We start from the raw sequence: 19739 nt of genomic DNA, 5'->3' as shown, positions 1-19739 counted from the left end.
GGGCTGAAAGGGAAGGCCTTCAAGTACAGAACTGGAAGAAAAAGGTAGTCTCTGAGCCATGACATGACTGAGCAATTCAGAAGACTACCCCAGGCTAGGCCTCAGCAAGTGCTAACACCCCGTGGCAGGAGTTTTCCTAGCATTTGGGGGAGCCAAGAAGGGCATCACACATAGCAAGACAGATTCGATGGAAAGGCTAGTGGGGGTGGGGCATGGAAACTATGTATATAGCTCCTAAATTCCACCTAATTCATGTCCATTTCAGATGTATAGTGGAAATTATGGAATGCAATAACTAGCCAATGAGTATGCATTAACATATTATGTAGACAAATCCACTTCATTTTTTTTCTCAGAAAGTCAACTCATGTTTGAAGATTGCTACCAACAACTAAGAATACTTTTCATAATTGGTTTACTCTTAATCACCCTGCAAAGTAGGTATGACTTCCAAGCATTTTTTTTTCATGATTTAATCCTACTTTCTAAGGTGTGTCACGCAGCCCAAGGCATTTTACAACAGTAATAAACTCTTAAAGAAGGTTAAGTCCTTTGGCTCTTTCTGAGTACCTTGGAGAAAGCTTTTGTGGACTTTAGACAGGGTTTCCGCTGCTCTGATAAAATAGCATGACCGAAAGCAGCTTGGGGAGGAAAGGGTTTATGTGGTTTACACATTCTGATCAAAGTCCATCTTAGAGGGAAGTCAGGGCAGAAACTCAAGACTGGATCCTGGAGGCTGGAACCGAAGCAGAAACCGTGGATGGACACTGCTCACCGCTTTGCTTCTTGTGGCCTGCTCTGCCTTCTTTCTACACATCCCAGGACAACCTGCCCAAAAGTGGCACCACCCACAGCGGCCTGGCCCTCCCACACCAATCATTAATCAAGAAGATGCTAGATAGACTTATCAGTAGGGTATCGCATGAAGGTATTTTCTCATTAAAGATTCCCTCTTCCTAGGATGGTCCCAGGTTGTGTCAAGTTGACAAAGACCAGGCAGGACAGCACTCTTTCTAGTCTGATATCTTTTTAGCCAGCCAAACTGGCCAGTGGATCAAAGCACGTTGTCCCAGGCTCTTGTGGAGGTTAGAGGATCCTAAAGGCAACACGGCTCCTCCTGCTCCCATGTAGCTGCCTTTCCAGAGAAGACCGCCAGGGGACTCCGCTCTGAGCCGGCGAGCTGCGGTGGCGCCCGGGCGTGCTGCGCGGCGCGCTGGGTGCATGTGGGGGCCGCAGGAGAGCCGCGGCGGCTGCATCTGGAGTCGCGCGTGCCGGCCAGAAAGCCCTCGCGTGGATCTGCAAGCCTCGCTGCTCCGGCCGAAGGAGCTCTCGCTTCTCCTCCGGCTCCAGAAGCTGCTGCCCGCGCGGAGGAAGCCAGCAGGGCCCTCGGCGGGAGGTTAAAACCCCACGGTAAGAAAGCCCTTCCGAGCGCGGCGCGGCGGCGCGGTCCCGCAGCCTCCCGCTCCGGACCCTGCCCCGGAGGGCCGAGGTGCGGGCACACTTAGGGCGGGTCAACCGCGCGGACCCCAGGCGCCCTTGCTCGCCGCGAGCTTCCGGGGTCGGAGTCTGGTTTGGAGCGGAGCCGGCTCCTAGGCTTCTCCTTGCCTCCCGGTACGCACTTCCCGGGCTGGAACTCAAGGCCAGTTCCCACCCAGGGGTCGGTGGCTTTGATTTGAAATACGCCCCCTTCGGGGTGCAAATCTCACCCAGAACCTATTCTGAATCGAGGGGAGGGTGCGCGTTGGCCTGAGGCGGCGGGAAGAGAAACTTTTATGCAAGTGCATCTGTGCGCCGGGACGATCCCGGGCTCCTGGACCCCAGAGCAGGCTCGGCTGCGTGGGGCTACGGCTCACCGGCTCGGCTTGTCCCCGGGCTACTGCTGCCTCGTGAAGGGAACGTGTTAAGAAAAAAATAAGTCTTGCTCAACTTTTGGACCAACAACTGTCAAACCTCTGGAATCGCAGCCCCTCCCTTTCCTGCACCAGAGAAGGTGAAAAAGTAAAACTTTGCCTTCATTTCTTCCTCCTCTCCCACCTCTGGACCCCCCAGGGCTGGGTGGTTAGTGGTAAAGAGGGGCTCTCGCCTCCAGGAGCGTGGCAGAGGCTCTAGACCGCTCAGGATCCCTCCCAACCCCCCTTCTGACCCCTCCTGTAAGTCTTCCCGGCAGGGACCAGGCGAAAGCGCCGATCTCCTTGAACCGGGTGAATGGCCTTTTGTTTCTGCTCGGTTCCACTATTGTTGCGCCTCTCACATCTGGTGGGGCTCCGGCGGAGAGAGAAACCCCTTTCGCCCCTCTCGGGGCCTTCCACGCTGGCCTCTGCGCGGGCTCAGGTCAGGGATCCCCGCCGGGGAAGTAGGGGGATCGGGACTGGGCTAGGCCGCCCCACCCGGGACTTGCGGTTAGAGGGCGGAGGGAAAGTTGTTCTGGCCCCGCCTCCTGTCTGCCTGTGGCCCTGGGCGCATTTCTCAGATCTTATCCGCAGCGATTCTGAGACGGGTGTCGGGTGTGGGTTGAGAGAGTGGAAGCAAAGGAGATCAGGGAGGGGCTCCAAAGGACTTCCAGTGGATGTCCCACAGCCCGGGCGATGGGCGGGGCACCTCATCTCGACCTAGAGTTCAGGGGATCTCAAGGGCTGCAGGGCAGGCTGTTGACCACAAGATAACCTGGGAAGGCTGCAGAGCTTGCCTGGAAATAGTGGTGTCGTGACGAGCTGTGAAATGGGCTTCTGACTTCACCTAAGACCCCAAGTTTAAGTCTCAAAGTCCTCCCAGCGATGTAGAAGAAGCAGGCCACGAGTACGCACTGCAGATGGCAGAGGAGGCCAGAGCACTGGTTTTCAGTCGCTTGAGAACAGGTGGTTTGGGGTAGGCCCTGCTTCTCCAGAGGGAGGCGCCCGTTAGACTACAGAGGTCGGGTTTTCCAGAACAAATTAGGTGCTCAGACCTAGAGCAGTTAGCGAGTGTGGGTTATTTATTAAGAAGTCTTGGCGAGAGCAAAGCCGCCTCCCAAAGCCGGTAGGGACCGGAACGTTTCCCGAGAATCGGCCAGAGGAGGTTTGATCGTGTACTGTTGGGGCTGGTGTTGCCGATGCCTTTTTTCTTTCCTGTAGAATTCCCAATCTTAGTCCTGCTAGGAGATGCAGAAACATTCTTCTTCGCTTCTCGGTTTTGACACCCTCTCCCACCCAGTGGAGGAAGGGAGGCTTATGTTTGGGGCCACCTGTGACCTAGGTACCTCTCCTCCACCCTTGCTGGCGTGTTAAGCAAGCGCCCTTACTCTCCAGGCTTCATTCAGACAGTTTAAGTTCTGGGCTCTGAGCAGGTCTGCTTTGCTCTTTACTAACTTAAAGGTACTCTGAGAGACTGTTAACGTAAAAGAGGGTATCTGGAGAAACCGGCGATTTCTACATGTTGCCAGTGGGGCGTGAAAAGAGTAACAGCAAGTTCTCTAAAGTGCTCAACACACTCATGATAAGGGCCGCGCAAAATCGGATTTCTTTGAAATTTGACAGTAGCAACAAAGTAACAAACAGGACCTGCTGATGAAGAGCTGCTTAGGTTCTGTTTGCTCAGGGAATACCAGAAGGCATCATTAAAGCTAAAGTCAGAGCTTGGCCCAGCCTGCCAGGAGGGAAATAATCATAGAGGAAAATAAATGTGTTCAATTTCTTTAATCTTAGAACTAAAAGACTTATCAAAAAAAAAAAATACCGTAGGAAAAATAGAAATTCCTAGGTGAAAAGTTAAAAACTACATATGCCATGCTCCAGTGAATAGCAATCTTACCCAATTATTTCTTTGGAATCTGTCTCTGGAGACACGGTAGGATTGATACACTTTTTAGGCTGCTGAAGGCTGCAGTATTGCCCACATGCCAGTTTGCTCTCTTTCCAGCAATGTGAGAGCCTCCACTGCACCCTCTCTCAGGGTTATCGCTGTTTTCCCATTTCGGTTGTGGTAATGGGAGAGGAATATTTCATTGCTGCCTTATTTAGCACTTTTATAAAACTCGAAAGTGAGGGAAAACATTTTTATATGATACACTAACATTTCTTTATGTTGTTATGTCTTTTTGGTAGGATTGGTCTCTGATTTTTTTTTTTTTTCCAGTTCTTTCTCCTCCTCGAAGTTTTGGGGATCAGTTTCAGGGCCCTCTCTAACTGTGCATGTGCTTGTCCACTGAACTGCATGCCCACTTAGCTAGTTCTCTTCCCTTGCACAGAGCAGACATGGGACGGGGAGGGCAGCAGCTCTAGCTGACTGAAGTCACTTGCTGGAGGCCAGGCAAAGGTGACAGGGAAACGAATGTGTTTGTCTGCAGCTTTGCAGTTGTATGTCTGTCCAGCCTCCTTCCCCACTGCCCTGATCCTAATCTAAAACGATGTGATTGTGCTTTTACCAAATAGATTATATTAACTCATTTTATTGTCTGATTCTTTTGCCAGTGATCTAAATGCCACAATCCACAACTTGTTTTGTTTTAACGTTTCTTCTAGCTTTTTCACTGAACTTTCTCTTTTGCTTGCCGCAGACTTTCTTTGACTATACTGTTTTGAACCGTGTACTCGGAGTGGCTTGAATCTGAAGAGGTTAGCCGCATGCTGGTAATAGCCTTAGCATAACATGTTCTGGAGGGCATTTGAACAGTCATAGCCTCTATCTAAGTTCTTGCTTGAAGATGGAGGATTCTGAAATGTGTAGAGGGGAAGAGGAGGAGAGAATTCACTTAGTTAGGTGGTAAGTCAAAACAGAAGAGTTAAGTAAATCATCTAGGCAATCTGGATAAAAACAGACTTCAAAAAAGTAAGTGATTTAGATACCAGATATTATTAGAATACCCAGTTTACCTAACTGACAACACATAGCTTTCCAACTGGAAAAGTCAAACACGAATGTAAAATCCTCCCATAATATGACTCCATACATTTACTTTAGGTGCGTACACAAAGGAAACCACCCACTATGAGAGACTATTACTGATTTCTCTGGCATTTTCTGTGCTTTTCCCTAACCCCCACTGCAGATCTCAGGATCCAATCAATCCATCATATTGTGCCTTATGCATGATAGACAAGTATCACCTACAACTGGGCTACATCCCGTAGCCTTTTCCACACCTTTAGGTTTAGAAACCAAATAACATGTTCCAGGTGTAGTACATGAGCACATTAGACAGGCTTTCAGGTCTCCAGGGGCTTACTGGCCAGCTGATTTAACATCTATCCAAATTTCACAACAGAGCTTGACTTTTAAAGCAACCACTTTAAACTGCATCATTTCAAAGAAACCAAACTGACAAATGATCTTGACATTTTTCCCCCCCTCTTAGAAAGGAGGTGGTAAAAAATGAAAAGTTTAGACCAGGCGTGGTGGCGCGTGCCTGTAATCTCAGCTCTCCAGGAGGCAGAAGCAAGTAGATCTCTGTGAGTTTGAGGCCAGCCTGGTCTTCAAAGTCCAGGATGGCCAAAGCTATCACAGAGAAACCCTGTCTCGAAAACCCAATAAAGAAAAAAAATAAATAAATAAAAGGAAAAAAAAGAAAAAAGAAAATGGTCAAAGGACAAGAGAGAAGATGGAAAGGAAACCTCACTCCTTTCAAACACTCTCTAGTACTTCCTAAGAAAATTCCTGGGGTCACCTGGGCACTGATAACGGGGCCAGCATTGCCTCTTCTTAAAGAGATGGATATGGTTGATGTACCACGGCCGAGCCTCGGAGAGCCCAGACATTACAGGACGGACACTGAGGATACTGCCGCATCACACACATGCTTAAGACAAAGGAGGGAACTACAGGAAAGGCATAATTCTGAAAATATACCTGAGTGCATTTTGAGTAGTTTCTTGAAGTTGTAGAATATCATGAAACATCTCCTCATTTCTGCTCCCACAATCATCCAGGCACAGAAACTGTAGTTCTTCTCCCTCAGGAACTTTTTGATTCTGGTGAAATACTTGTTTAGTTCCAGGTAGACCCCCTGGAGGTCCTTTGGTGAAGGATGCTGCGGCGTCCTGTCCCCTTCCATGTTCTCTTCCTCCTCATCCATAAAGCAGTCTTGAGCTTGCTGCACTTGCTCCAAGAGTCTCATTCTGATGCGTTGCAGGCGCTCCTTTGTCACAGGGGAGATGGAGCCGTTATGACTGAAAACATTCAGTGCCTCAATAGATAGACGATAGAAGGCCTCCTTCATGTTCCCTTTCACATGCTGGATGTATGACAGAATTTCTTTAGGAAACTCAAAATCCTTGATTTCTTTTAGACATTTCAGGGGAGAGCTGCTGCTGATGCTGCCCAGAAGTTTCACACTTTCCAAGATGGCATTATCCAGATGAACACAGTTCAGAGACTGGATGGGTGAGATGAATAGAGCCACAAGGACCACCAGCCATAAATGCTTCGGGGTCATCGTGGCCTTGGTGCTCAATATTTAAAAAAAAAAAAAAAACCAAACAAATCTACAACACCCAGGATTAGCAGTGATGTTTTCGCTTCTCTTTCATGGTCTTATATACCTTCAGCAGGAGGAGTTTTCTCCCGTAGATTTCACAGTCCTTTGCCTGCAGGCGTACTTTTTCTTTTTAAGTGAGTAAGGCATTACTTTAGGTTCCCAGGTGACCCATCCCAGCACTGAGGAAGACTCATCATAATAAAACTGACACACAGGGGTTGGCCGTGTAGCTTAGTTGTAGAATGTTTGTCAAGCACATGCGACACCCCCAAGTTCAGTTCCCAACACTGGAAAAAAAAATCACTAAACTCATATCAAAGGCATAATGATCCTTCTGGGAAATATACTTTTGAATCTACTCCTATAGTCAAATTTCTATTTTAATTAAATTAGTCATTAACCAAATGGCTGTGATTACCGATGACTAAAGATCACTAGCAATAACATAATTTAGTTTCCCTCAATCTTGACAAATTAAGCTTCTGTATTTAGAATTTTTTCTTTTCTTTTCTTTTTATTTTTTCCTTTTTAATTTTAATTTTTTTCTTAATTTTTCTGGATCTCAAAAAAGATAATGAGCCACATTTGTCAACACAGCTCTAGAAAATGCAGGGTGATGTTGGCTTAGTTTCTCTTGACACTGGAGATGACTTCCTTTCATTATATTCATCTCTGGGTTGCATGTCATATACCTATATCTTAGCAGTCTTCTGGTGGGTTGGATATTGAGAATATTATTTTTCTGCTTCTTTGTTTCTCTATTGTAGTGTCATGCAGTTTCTTTCTTATACACTTTGGATACAGATTTAGATGAGATATAGTACTTAAAAACTCTTACTTCATCATCTTTCCTTCTTACTTGTTGGTTCTGGAATCTGTGAAGTATTTCGTTTGTTCTGCTTGTTTTTCACCCATAAGGCATCTAGGCAGAAGGTCACCTACTTCAGCCAGCTAACTCATATCCAGTCTGCTATGACTATGCTATGATGCCTGTCTGCCATCGATCGGTGCTGTTTGCTGTGTTTGGCCAAATAATCATTTTTGGATTATGGTCTTATCAAATGGATTCCTGTCTTTAAGAAAGTAAAATAGGATGACTTTAAAAGACCTTAGCTTATTTTATTTTTTGTTTAAAACAAGGAAATTAATGGATTTTCAGTGGCATTCTCTTGAAATGGGAAGTAACTAGAGTTCTACAACAATAGCAGACGGTGACTGAAATTTTGGCTTAAAATTTCTTCTTAATCATTTGGTTGCAGCAGAAGCTAGTTGTGGATGACTTTCTTGACCTCTTGGTTATTATGGACTGGCTTCTTTAAAACAGAAAATGTTGCATATATTCTTTATATAAATTCTAATTTCATAGATAGTTTCTCTGCATGGCTGATTGTAAAAAACAAAATCAGGAAAAGAGGCTTTTTTATATGAGATTATACATTGATTTCAATCATTTGACTGTCATAGGGGACAAAATGGTGACATTGATCAAAATCATTTATAGTTTGCATATGCATTGTCTTTGATTCCGCTATTCCTTCTCTGAGAGTTTCTCCATCCTCTTGCCCGAAGAATGATGCTGTCATCAAAGATTTGGAAAACAAGGTAATATGCACTTGGTTAGGTAAAAACATCCATAGACAATTTCTGCACAAACACTAAAAGTTATGTCTGGGAATATATTTGGCCACTTGGCTGACTATAGTTTCTTTTTTTAAAAAAGCTTTCTTAGTAGGATGGAGTCTAGTTGCATTCTTATTAAGTGTGGGTATTTGCATATTTGGACAGAAAAGAATCTTGAGATATATATCCCAAAAGTTTTGAGTCTTATCTCTGGATTGGAAAAATTAGTGATTTTTATTCTTTTACTTTTATTTGCCTATTAAGTTTTCTGTGGTCAGCAAGTGTTTTCTTACCTAAAAAGCAAATGTCTTTAAGAGAAGGTATAGTTAACAAAGAAAGATGTTGTATATGTGACACAGAATCAATAAACTTAAACATATCTACTTAAAAAGAAAATGTAAATTCCCCTAAGTCTTGGCTCTAGTTGAGTTTCTGTTAACAACGTAGAATTATATGAAAGCCGAGGGTACTGATCTCATAGCTTTTTATACGGAAATGCTTCTATGCGTATCTACACACATTTGTGATCACACATACATACACACAGTGTCCATAAGGGGCAAAGCGCCCCGAAGGCTGTGCTTTCTTACATAGCTCGTGTAATTTCTACCTAAACCGTCTAGGTCAAGCAGTTCCAGGTAGAACTGCCTATCATTTGGGGCTTTTGCCTTGCCTTGCCTTCCTTAATTATACGTGTCAAAGTAAATTTAAAACACGCCTCTCCAAGCACCCCGGTTCTCTCTGCTGCTTACTGTACTTTGCCCCTCTTTTACACAGCTCAACGACATGCAGTTGTCTTGGTTCAAAACCTCTCTGTAAATGTTTGGCACATGTGACTCATGGCCCGGGCCCTGCAGAAGGAGGAATACAGTGTTCTACCTGGTGTCAGGAAACTTACAATCACAGACCTGTAATTGTGGGTGGACCACATTCTCCAGGTGCTGTAAATATTAATGTGGGCTAGTACTGACAGTATTCGTGACAAAGAAAAAAAAGGTAGTTGGCATGCATGCTCGCTTCTGTCTGGCCATTAGGATTGCCTGACTTAGTAAGGAAATCCATAGAATAAGCCTGCCTGCAATATTTCAGATATGCCTGCACTAGAAGAAAACCCTGTCTCCCGTTGAACTCAGATCCAAATTTATCTTGCTGTCTCTATTTTATCTGGCAACCTCACTGACCATGAAAGCTCCCACTGATCTCTGAGGGAGTTCAAGGACGACAGAGGACACTCCCTCCAGAAGCCTTTCCTCTGCCTCCCCTCTATCTGCTGAGAGCTGCATGTCACTTCAGTTCTCAATGTTGACATCACTATGGACCGACACAAATGACAGCGCATGCTCCAAAGGGGGGCGCGTGTGTACACACGTGTGCACGCTCATATGTAGTCGCTAATTGCGCTAATTAGGAACATGACTGGATCGTCAGTGACTTGCGCAGGCCATCTGAATGTACCACAGGATTTGGAAACTGAAAAGACTAGTGCGGAAACATTTTCTTTTTCGTGTACACATCTGTCACAGCTGTTCACACTGCCGTTAGCAGGACCATGCCAACTCTGTGCCCTTGATACCTGCCTTTGTTTCCTAGCGTGCTCTGAGGGAACGCAATTGACCAGGTGAGCTGTGTGTGCAGTCCTGCGGAGTATAAGGCCAATGCTGATGAGCAAGACGCATTTTTTTTTTTTTTTTGACAAAATGGAGAAATTGGACATTTCAGGGGAGACAGACCAATTTGGGTTTGCCTCAGTGGCACGTGGTGTCTGGTGAGATTTATTGCTCTCTCTGAAAGGACAGGTTTCCAGTTTGGATAACGTGTTCACCGTCTTTGTTACTCAGTAGCTCAGTGGGGGTCATTCCAGTTGTCCCGTGTTGGCGGTAGTCGAGCCCAAAGGCAGTGCATTTCCGTTAGGTGGGGCCTGGCTGTGCAGCGTGTTTATGCCAGAGCAGCTCGTGCGCTCTGGCAGATCGTCCTCCTGCCCCCTTGCCTGGTTAGCTCCTCCCAGGATCATCGGTCCCCTCCTTGATTGTGGATCCCTTGCACCCAGTGTAAGGGATTGATGACTGTACCAGCCACAATACCGGTACATTGTGACAATTCAGTCCCTTCAGGGAAAGCGGGGCCAGAAAGGGAAGGGAGGCTACCTCTCAGCTTCCCCCTATCCCCTTCCCCATCGTACAGGTAGCTCTCAGGCTGGCAGGTGGCCTGGTTGATGTCTTTCTCCTGTCTAAGCCCAGGTCTGGGATGGCAGATGCAGCAGCTGGTTTGTGGGTTGCTACCTTTCGAATGTCCTGTACAAACCACAGAAACTGAGAGATCTGGATCTCGACAGATGGGGATAGGAGACCTTGGATTTCTTAAATCATGAAAACAAGGTTATCAAAACTGATGGCTTTGACACTTCACCTTGGAAGTGTGCCTCTAGAACTATATGCTATCATCTGCACGTAATGGTTTTAAAATACAGATTGGAAGTTCTTTATGAAGATGAGCCCAGGACAGATAGTTCACCGGGTCTGGCCCATGACTAACCTAGGTACCTTGTATAGCACCTGGCGCATGGTAAATGCCCAATATTTGTTGAGTGACTAAATAAAAATAGCAAAGCCATGTCTTGATGATGGGGTGTTAGACGTTGGCTTTCTTTTTGTTTAGGGAGGAGGAGGACAAGTTGTTGTTGTGGGTAACTGAGGAATTCACAGAATGATGGATGGCAACTGAAGCGGCCATCACTATCTGTGGCACTTCTTGGAACTGCTCAAGGCTAGTTATGTCATAAACAGTTTTGTAACTTCAGCGATATCTTGGGTTCGTGTTTTTGGGTTGATTCATGTCTTCTTCTCCAGACTAGAAATGTGACTTACACAGTTTTGCAATCAGGACACCAGCTGTTTGTTGAACAAAAATAGCCGTGGGATTTCCTATGTTTCTCAAGTCTGGTTGTATATCACCTTGTATGGGCAAAGTGCGAAAGATGCTGACTCCACTCACCAAGGCTTTGTATTAGTGTTCGCAGCAGCTATCGTTTATCATATCACTGGAGAGAGGCCCTTTAGACTTACCAACACCTGTTCTCTTCTGCAACCGTTCTAAAGGCTATGCATTATTACAGCTTCCTGCACAAGAACGATCGGAACGTTAGAAACTGAGCCCTGTCCAAAGAAATTTATGATGGTTGAATATGTGTATAAGTAAATAAATGTGCAGCGTTAATAAAGATCATGTTGACTTGGGGATTGTGAGAATAGCTTCCACCTACTTCCTTGTCCTCCTGTCTGGGGCATTTTGCCCTGGGGTGGCAGTAAGACTTTCAGAGGATATTGGTAAACTGTCACCCACCAGGACCATCTTCCCCTCTCTGCAGCGGGTCCCGGTGGACGAGGGTGTCCATCTGGTAGTGGAGAGAAACGCTGATTGTGGGCTGAGCAATGGGACAGGATGGTTCATTTCTTGGTCCATGGAAGAGGCCCCGTCCTCTCCTAATCACTGTTGGCTTGTTTGTGGTCATGTTTCTTGTCATTAATGAAGAGCAGGCAGCTTTGTAGAAAAACTCAAGGGAGCTTTCTTTAGATTGGCAAAGTGCTGACTCTAAAGCAAATCACAGACCTTAGCAATGGTGGCAGTGGGAGTAGGGTCTTGGATAATTTTGTTCCAGCAGGAGTGGGGAAGGGGGTCTTTTCTTGTCCACTCTCCTGACCTGAGGCAGCACTGATGCACAGGCTCTTAATCATGGAGTATATAAACCTTGAGGAGAGAGGGGTGAAGTGACTGACTAAAGGTCACCGTGCTATTTAGGAAAAATGGGGCTGGGCCAGGGTGTCCTCACCTGACTTTATCAGCCTAAGTTTCCCATTGTTGTGTGAAGATCTCCGTTCCTTCTGTCTCTGCACATGGGGCCTCCCTCTTGCTAAAAGAATGGGCGTTGTAGAGACTCCAGGTTATCTCTGTGGCCACCCAAGCTTCTTCAGCTGTCAAAGGGTTTCTCAGTTCTGGGAGGGAATCTTGATAACGGAAGCTGAATTAGGCCCGAGACTCCCAATACTCTCTAATCTTACTTTGAATTGTACGAATTAAAACTCAGTTTCCCAGTCTCCAGGACCTGATGATATCATATTTACAAGAAACAACACAAGTATCAGTTTAGCCCCAAAGTCATGTGCTGGGAGAAATGGCTTAGAATGGGTGGCCTGAGAGACGCCAGACTTTCTTCCCTATATGAAATTCATTTATTTGCTCATTTTCTTTTTTCCTTATTGTCTCAAAGTATATCATCAGATACATCAATTATGCATAAAATTGTTCTATTAAACTTACCTTATACATTGAGCACATAGCGTGCATAAACATTTAAAGAATGAATAAGTATATTGTAGTATGTTAACCCGCATATACTTTCCATTTCAGATCATTTTAATAACTAAGCTTTTGTTAGACCTGTGTGACTATGAATACATCTCTAGAACTGTTTGTGCTAGGGAGCAGTTAGTGTTTGCTAGAGGAAATGCTCACTAGTGGCAGCGCTCACAATCTGATAACATGACCAGATAGGTTATCTTGCAGAACCTAACCTGAGGCCTTGTGCATGCTAGGCACGTACTCAACCACCACTGAGATATATATATATATATATATATATATATATATATATATATATACATATACACACACCCAGCTCTTTACCTGAGTTTTTAAAAATTCCCGTAGCCATCGTACAACTTAGGCATCATTGTCCTCAATTTAAAAGGAAGGAAATGGAAGATTTGAAATGCTGAGCATTTACTTACCAAGGTAACAGGAGCAGAGATCCACCATAACCAGTCTTTAGTACTTGTGCAGCCACGTAGTCTCTTTAGAGGCCAGGGTTGGAATGAGTTTAAAGTTCACTGTATTTATGCATTAACAGATTCCTGAAAGCATGTGAAGCTGCTTAAAGAATACATACTGCGAGGGAGAAAAGTAATTAAAGGGGGCTGGAGAGACGGCTCAGCAGTTAAGAGCACTGTCTGCTCTTCAGAGGACCTGGGTTCAATTCCCAGCACCTACATGGTGGCTCACAACTGTCTGTTACTCCCGTCCCAGGGGGTCCGGCCCCCTCACACAGACACACGTGCACACCAAACCCCAGTGCACATAAAAAAAAAAAAAGTCACTAAGAAAAGTAATTAAAAAATCAAATTTGAGGGAAAATAAGAGGAAGTCAGGGATCAACCAGGATGTATGAATGCCGTAATCTGCAATGCCATTATTGCAGACAGTTTTAAATGTGTCCCTGGGCTTTCCACCAACACTGAGAAAAGATAATATAATCTGTTAAAATGTTCACAGTATGTCAAACGAAGAGGCGAGCAAGGCTAAGTGTTCAGTAGAAGCCAAACCCCTCCCTGGTGCTGTTTTTCTGGCAGAAATGTTCTCTAAGGGCCTTCCAGAGAGAGCCCTGGAGGAAGCCTAAGCCAAGATCCCCTCCCTTTACCTCCTTACAGGAATGTCACCCCCGAGAACTTTGCTGAGCTGGTTCTTGAAACTGCTCTGGGCAAGCTACTGTTGCTGCCAGCTCCTTGGCAGGCAGTGTGTGGGGCTCAGTGGTTTCTCTCCTGTTCAGCTACAGGAGAGTTCAGCAGTTCGCTGGGCTGGGGAAGCATTTCTCTGTCTTCCGAAGCAAGGAAAACTGCGCTCACACACTGGCATTCTCAGGGGCACTTGATGTGGAGAGACTGCCCTTATATTTCCAGAGTCTGGTCCAAGCCTGTGTTTCCCATTAGCGGTACCAGCGATTTTGGAGGAAATAATTTGTAGGCACCAGTCTCTACATTTAGTCAGACCTGGAAAACAGGCTACCCTGTCACAATGATCCGGTAGCCATTAACAAACAGAGCTGAAAGTCATGCTGGACTTCTATGTCATCCTGGGTTTGATGCGAATACTACAATACATATTTTCAACTTCCAAGGATATTCCTATGTGCAACAATCTCTCTTTCTCTCTCCAAGTTTCTTTATAAGTTGGACGATGTAAAGTTCAAAGCCAGGACAGCTTCATGTCTCCAAATACAACAGTTACTTAAATTTTGACACGCATTTTGCGATTACCAGTTTTCTACTTCTGTTGTTAAGAGTAAAACTCAGTGTGAAAGGGACCATATGAATAGCCTCGGACAGTTTTGTATTCCCAGGTGACAAGCCATTTAGATTGTACTCTTGGGCTCTCCCTGTAAAGCAGGACAGGACAGTAACAGTCATTGCCAAATTGATAATCTAGTTTTTCCTGGATGGTCCCCATTGCTAGGTCATCTAAGTTGAATATATGTATTGCTGGCACATTTCATCTGTTCAGCTATCCTTCTTTGAGGGTATGATGTTTGATCAAGGTATTAAAATGGAAAAGGGTGATGGCTGAAGGTTCATAGAATCATAAACAACCAGGATTTCAGGCTAAAAATAAAATTACATGTTTTTATACATTTTATGACTAAAACAAGCAGGGCAAGAGGATAACTGGGTGAAGGGGTAGGTAATCTCACACTCGAGGAGAAACATGTTAGTCATGTAAAGAGCTGAAAAGAAAGTATTTGGGTCTAAAAGGACAGGAAGCTTAAATGTGGCGGGGCAATAAAGTTGGGATGTTTAAACACAGGGAGTAGATGGCGGGAAGGAAGGAAACGGAGCAGGTACCAGAATGGTTGGTGTTGCACGAGGCACAGCAGGCCAAACACAGTTCATGTTCTACTATAAGACCAGTGAAACTACATGGAAGGAGTTTTGAGCAGGAGAGCTACTGGTATCCTGTGATATGCGGTTTTGAGAAATAATTTGCGGGGCTGTATGAGCAGACATGAAGTAAGGAGGCCAAACGTAACGATGTTTCAGTGGACCTGATGAGCTCCTACAGGTTCAGATAAAGATAGGAGCAGAGGTGGAGAGAGGAAGACATGAAGCACGTTCTTATTAGTCGCCTCTGATGGATTAGGTCCACGCTAACTTCTGTGATCACCAAGGAGGGTCTCCTTTGATGATAAATTAGCGTGATTGCTTTGTAATAGTCAGAACATAATCTCTCATAGCATTTCATCTTTAGCTGGATGATCTTAAGTTAGGATTGGTGCCTAACATCTAAGGCAGTACTATAAATAATTTACTTAATTGATTGTAGGCAGGGCTTGGGACTTGGATTTCTCATGTTTCCTGTAGGCTTGAGCTCCTGAGAATATGCCCTTGGAGTAGTTCTTAGGTATAGACAAAATAATAATAATAATAAACATATCCTTGTATATTTTAATATTTAAGTAGGATGTTTCAAGTGTACTGAAGCCATGGGCAGCATTCTTTAGTCAAATCATAAGGGAATATAATAACACAATTAAGAAATCATATAATTGCTTAAGAACATCATACTGGGCTAGAGATAGTCCATCAGTTAAGAGCCCTGGTTGCTCTTCCAGAGGATCCAGGTTCAAATCCCAGTATCCACAAGGAGGCTCACAACTCTTTGTAACTTTATTTCCAGGAGATGCATTGCCCTCTTCTGACCTCCTCAGACACCAGGCATATATGTCGAGGACAGACATAAATGCAGGCAAACATCCACACAGATTAAGTAAAAGTCTTAAAAGAAAAAAAAATTATCCTTATTTGTTATTAAATATAAGTGAGTATATCTAACAACATAAATTTCCTCCAATTTGATTATGAAGGAAAACCCCAGCAATGTTTTTGAATCATCTAACTCAGTCTACACTCCTATGAAACACTGCTGCTCGGAGGCTGGGCTGGGCTGGGCCCTCCATTTACTTGAAGTTAAACTGTGGCCGCTTTCTTTGAATCATAGAGATGTCAACTGAAATGAAAATTTCATATTTTTAAGCGAGCTTACATTGTTCTCCTAAATTTTTGGCATATTGTGTGGATTAACTGTAGCAAAATCTAATCTATGGGGCCTGAAGAGATGGCTTAGTGGAAAAATTCTTGTTCTTACAGAGGACCCCTGTTCCGTTCCCAGCACTCACGTGGTCTACAAAGTGAGTCCTGACAGTCGAGGCTACACAGAGAAACACACAACTCCCCCTGCCCTCCCCAAGAAGGAAAAGTACTACCATTTGCTTTCTTTATACCTTGCCGTGCATGTGTGTGTGTGTACGTGTATATAGTATATGTTTGGGCTATAAATGATAAAAACCTACTTTATTTTGTCAATTTAAAAATAATCATAAGATTGCTAACAAGGAAGGAAAGAAAGAAAAAAGAAAGGAAGAAAGGAATGAAGGAAGGAAGGAAGGAAGGAAGGAAGGAAGGAAGGAAGGAAGGAAGGAAGGAAGGAAGAAGGATGTGGTAGACTTCATGGCCATGTACCTCATGCACAAGGCTTGATGCCCAGCACCACAGTCAGAAAGAGAGGTAAGGGTGGTGTACTGGCTGATTTTATGTCACCTTGACACAAGCTATAGTCATTGGGAGGAGGGGACCTCAACTGAGAAAATGTTCCCTTAAAATTAGGCTGTACAAAAGCCTGTAGAGCATTTTCAGAATTAATGGTTGATGGGGAAGAGCCCAGTCTATTGTGTGTGGTGCCATCCCTGGGCAGATGGTTCTGGGTCTGTAAGAAAGGCTGAGCAAGACATGGGGAGAAAGCCAGTAGGCAGCACCCCTCCATGACCTCTGCATCAGCTCCTGCCCCTAGGTTCCTGCCCTGCCTCAGTTCCTGTCTTGACTTCTTCATGATAAACAGTGCTGTGGACTTCTAAGCAGAATAACCCCTTTCCTCCCCAAGTAGAATTTCATCGTGGTGTTTCGTCACAGCCATAGTTACCCTGACTAAGACAGGTGGGCAGGGACTGAGCGTGGCCATCACTAACATTCTTCTTAGCGCTCTGGCACTCAGGCACAGCGCTGCTAGGGTGCATGCATTATTATAACAGAAAATTCTGCACGATGGATATTTTAATAGTTGAAGAACCACAGCTGACAAGGGTTGCATAACTTGGCAAAAGTCACACAAAACTAGTCTGCGTGGTTTTCTGTCAAGCTGTTAGTATTTAAGTAAAAAATGTCTTGAATGTGTCATGATGCTTTGTTTTTTCTTAATAAAAAAAATTGTCACCTAATAGCAGGGACACCCCTCGCCTGCCAAAAATAATATTTTTGTAAGCAAGAATTTTATAGGCTTCCTGGCAGAGATCCCTTTCTCCTTGCAGTGCAGGGCCTTTCTTCAGGGGCGTTCAGGAAGACGCTGGAACCTGTGTGAGAGACCCAGCCTCGTGCAGGTGGGACCTCTATCTCACACATGGTTCCAGGGAGTGGTAGGATTCACTTCTGCCCCCTGTGGCTGGTGGAACAGGGGCTGCTGCCCGTTGAGAGAGAGGGGCCATTGAGAGAGAGGGGCCAGAATCTGTCACAATCTCTGCACAATTCAGGCATCTCATCTTATGGCGGAGATAAGGTGTGGGCAGGCCCAGAAGCCTCATGTAATTAAAACGAAACCTATGGCTTTTCTCTTTCCGGCTCGCCCCCTCTTCCCTCCATCCTTCCCTTCCTGCCTCCCCCTTCCTTCCTCCCCTCCTTTTCATTCTTTCTTTGTATATTGGGTTTCCATACTGCATTTTCATGCATATCTTGTTTTTGTTGGTGCTCCTCCCCCACTCCCTTCCTTCAAATCCCTGCCTCTCCCTATTTGTCCCCTTCCTGCTCAAAGTAGCCCCAGTTCCACTTCTGTGTCACGCCTGCTCTGTCACTCGCCCTCTCTGCTCTCCTCACTGTAAGATCTCCTTTTTCCCCTATTATGGCTTATTCCGTAGCCACACAAACACATACACATACAGACTCTGGAGTCTGCCGTGATAGAAAACATGTGGTCTTTTACTTTCTTGAATCTGGAACACCTTCCTTAATACAATAATTTTTAATTCCACCACTTTCCAGCAAATGTCATAATTTCATTTTTCTTTACGGATGAATAAACTTTCGTTGTACATGTTTTCACTCTCCGCTCAGCTGTTGATAGCCAGTAAGCTGCTTCCATTTCCTACATGTTGTGAACAGTGCAGCAGTAAACACAGATGTTTGAGTGTGTCCGCGGTAGAGCTTTGAATTTGTGCCCATAAGCTACGTCATGTGGTAGTTGTACGTTTTCTTCTTAGAGACTGCCTCCCATAATGGATATACCAGCTTGCATTCCAGTCTCCCAGTTTTCCAACATTTGTTGTCATTTGTTTTCTTTCTCACTTTTATTTTATTTTTAAAAATTGTGTGACTTGTGGAGGGGTCAGCCATTGGAGTCCAAACTCATTGGAATCATGGGCAGTTGTGGCACGCCCCTGTTAGTGCTGGGAACTGAACTGAGGTCTTTGGAAGGGCAGTGCACATTCTAACCACTGAGCCATCTCTCCAGTCTCCTTGCTATCTTAATGACACCGCTCTAACTCAGGTAAGGTAGAATGGCAAGAGAGTTTTTCGCTTGCACTTCCCTCTAAGCTAAGACGTTAAAAAATATTCTGTAACTATTTGTGTTTCTTCTTTTGAGAACTGTCTGTTCATTTCACGGACTCTCTTATTGACTTGAAAATTTAGGTGCTTTGCTGTGTTTAATTTTGGCAGTTCTTCTAGATAGTAATGCTCCATTTGAAATAAAACAGGTAAAGATTCTTTTTCCTGTTCTGTAGGCCATCTTCTCAGCATGCCAATTGCTTCCTTTGCTATGAAGAAATTTTTTAATTTCATAAAATCTCATTTGTCACTTTTTGGGGTTATTTGCTATGCAACTGAAGTTTTGTTCACAAAGTTCTTACCTATGCCTGTATCTGAAAGCATTTTCCTCTAGTAGTTTTGGTGTTTATATTAAGGTCTTTGACCCATTTTTAATTTTTTTTGTAAGGAGAGAGATACGGATCTAATTTTATTTTTCTTCTGCATATGGATGTCTAGTTTCACCAGGACCACTTGTCCAAAAGGCTGTTGTTTTTCCAGTGCGTGTACTTGACCTGTTTGTCAGAAGTAGCTATTAGGATTATTTCTGGGTCTTCTGTTCTGTTTGTTGCTCTGCATGTCTTTTTGTACCAGAACTATGCCACTTTTGTCATTGTGATTCTTTAGCATAATTTGTTTTGTTTTGCTTTTTGTTTTCCAGACAGGGTTTCAGTTTGTGGCCATGGCTGTCCTGGAACTCTGTGCCACCACGGCCTGGCTTCTTCAGTATAATTTGAGGTCAGATATTCTACTGCCTTCAGCAGCACTGTTTCTTGGGTTGTCTTGGTTGTTTGGGGCAGTTTGTTTTTCCACGCCAATCTTATTAGTTATGTCTGTATAGTTTTGTGAAGAGCATCACTGGAATTGTAATAAGATTGCTTAGAATGTATACATTATTTTTGGTAATGTAGCCATTTTCATGACATTAATTCTACGAATCTAAGAACATAGGAAGTCGTTCTACTTTCTAATGTCTCTTTAAATTCTGATTTCCAGTATCTTAATGTTTTCATTGTAAATCCTTTTACCCCTTTAGTTAGGTCTACTCCTAGGCTTTTTGTTGTTGGTGATGTTTTTTTTGTTGTTGTTGTTTTGTTTTTTTTTTGTATTTTTTTTTTTTTTGCTTGGTTTGTTGTTTGTTTTTTGAAGCTACTGTGAATAGGGTTTCTTTCTTTCTTCTTCTTCTTCTTCTTCTTCTTCTTCTTCTTCTTCTTCTTCTT

The 19739-nt window shown here is 44.2% G+C and overlaps 2 protein-coding genes across 2 annotated transcripts in view; one reads left to right on the top strand and one right to left on the bottom strand.

Moving 5' to 3' along the window:
• Window positions 1-1212: 1212 nt before the first annotated feature.
• Window positions 1213-19739, top strand: part of Mob3b (MOB kinase activator 3B) — a 185347-nt gene continuing 166820 nt past the window's right edge. The window contains exon 1 of the mRNA XM_055599419.1: window positions 1213-1410. The gene's annotated coding sequence lies outside the window, so the exon portion shown is untranslated. The remainder of the gene's footprint in view (window positions 1411-19739) is intronic.
• On the bottom strand, window positions 4657-6406 carry Ifnk (interferon kappa). The gene is made up of 2 exons (XM_055599420.1): window positions 5821-6406; window positions 4657-4688 (listed from the first exon to the last, which is right to left on the bottom strand). The coding sequence occupies exons 1-2, from the start codon at window positions 6404-6406 to the stop codon at window positions 4657-4659; spliced, it is 618 nt and encodes a 205-aa protein (XP_055455395.1).

Source organism: Psammomys obesus, unplaced genomic scaffold (genome assembly GCF_907164565.1).
Source record: "Psammomys obesus unplaced genomic scaffold, mPsaObe1.curated_primary_1811, whole genome shotgun sequence".
NCBI classification, from domain to species: Eukaryota; Metazoa; Chordata; class Mammalia; order Rodentia; family Muridae; genus Psammomys; species Psammomys obesus.
This window is presented reverse-complemented; position numbering and strand designations above follow the sequence as displayed.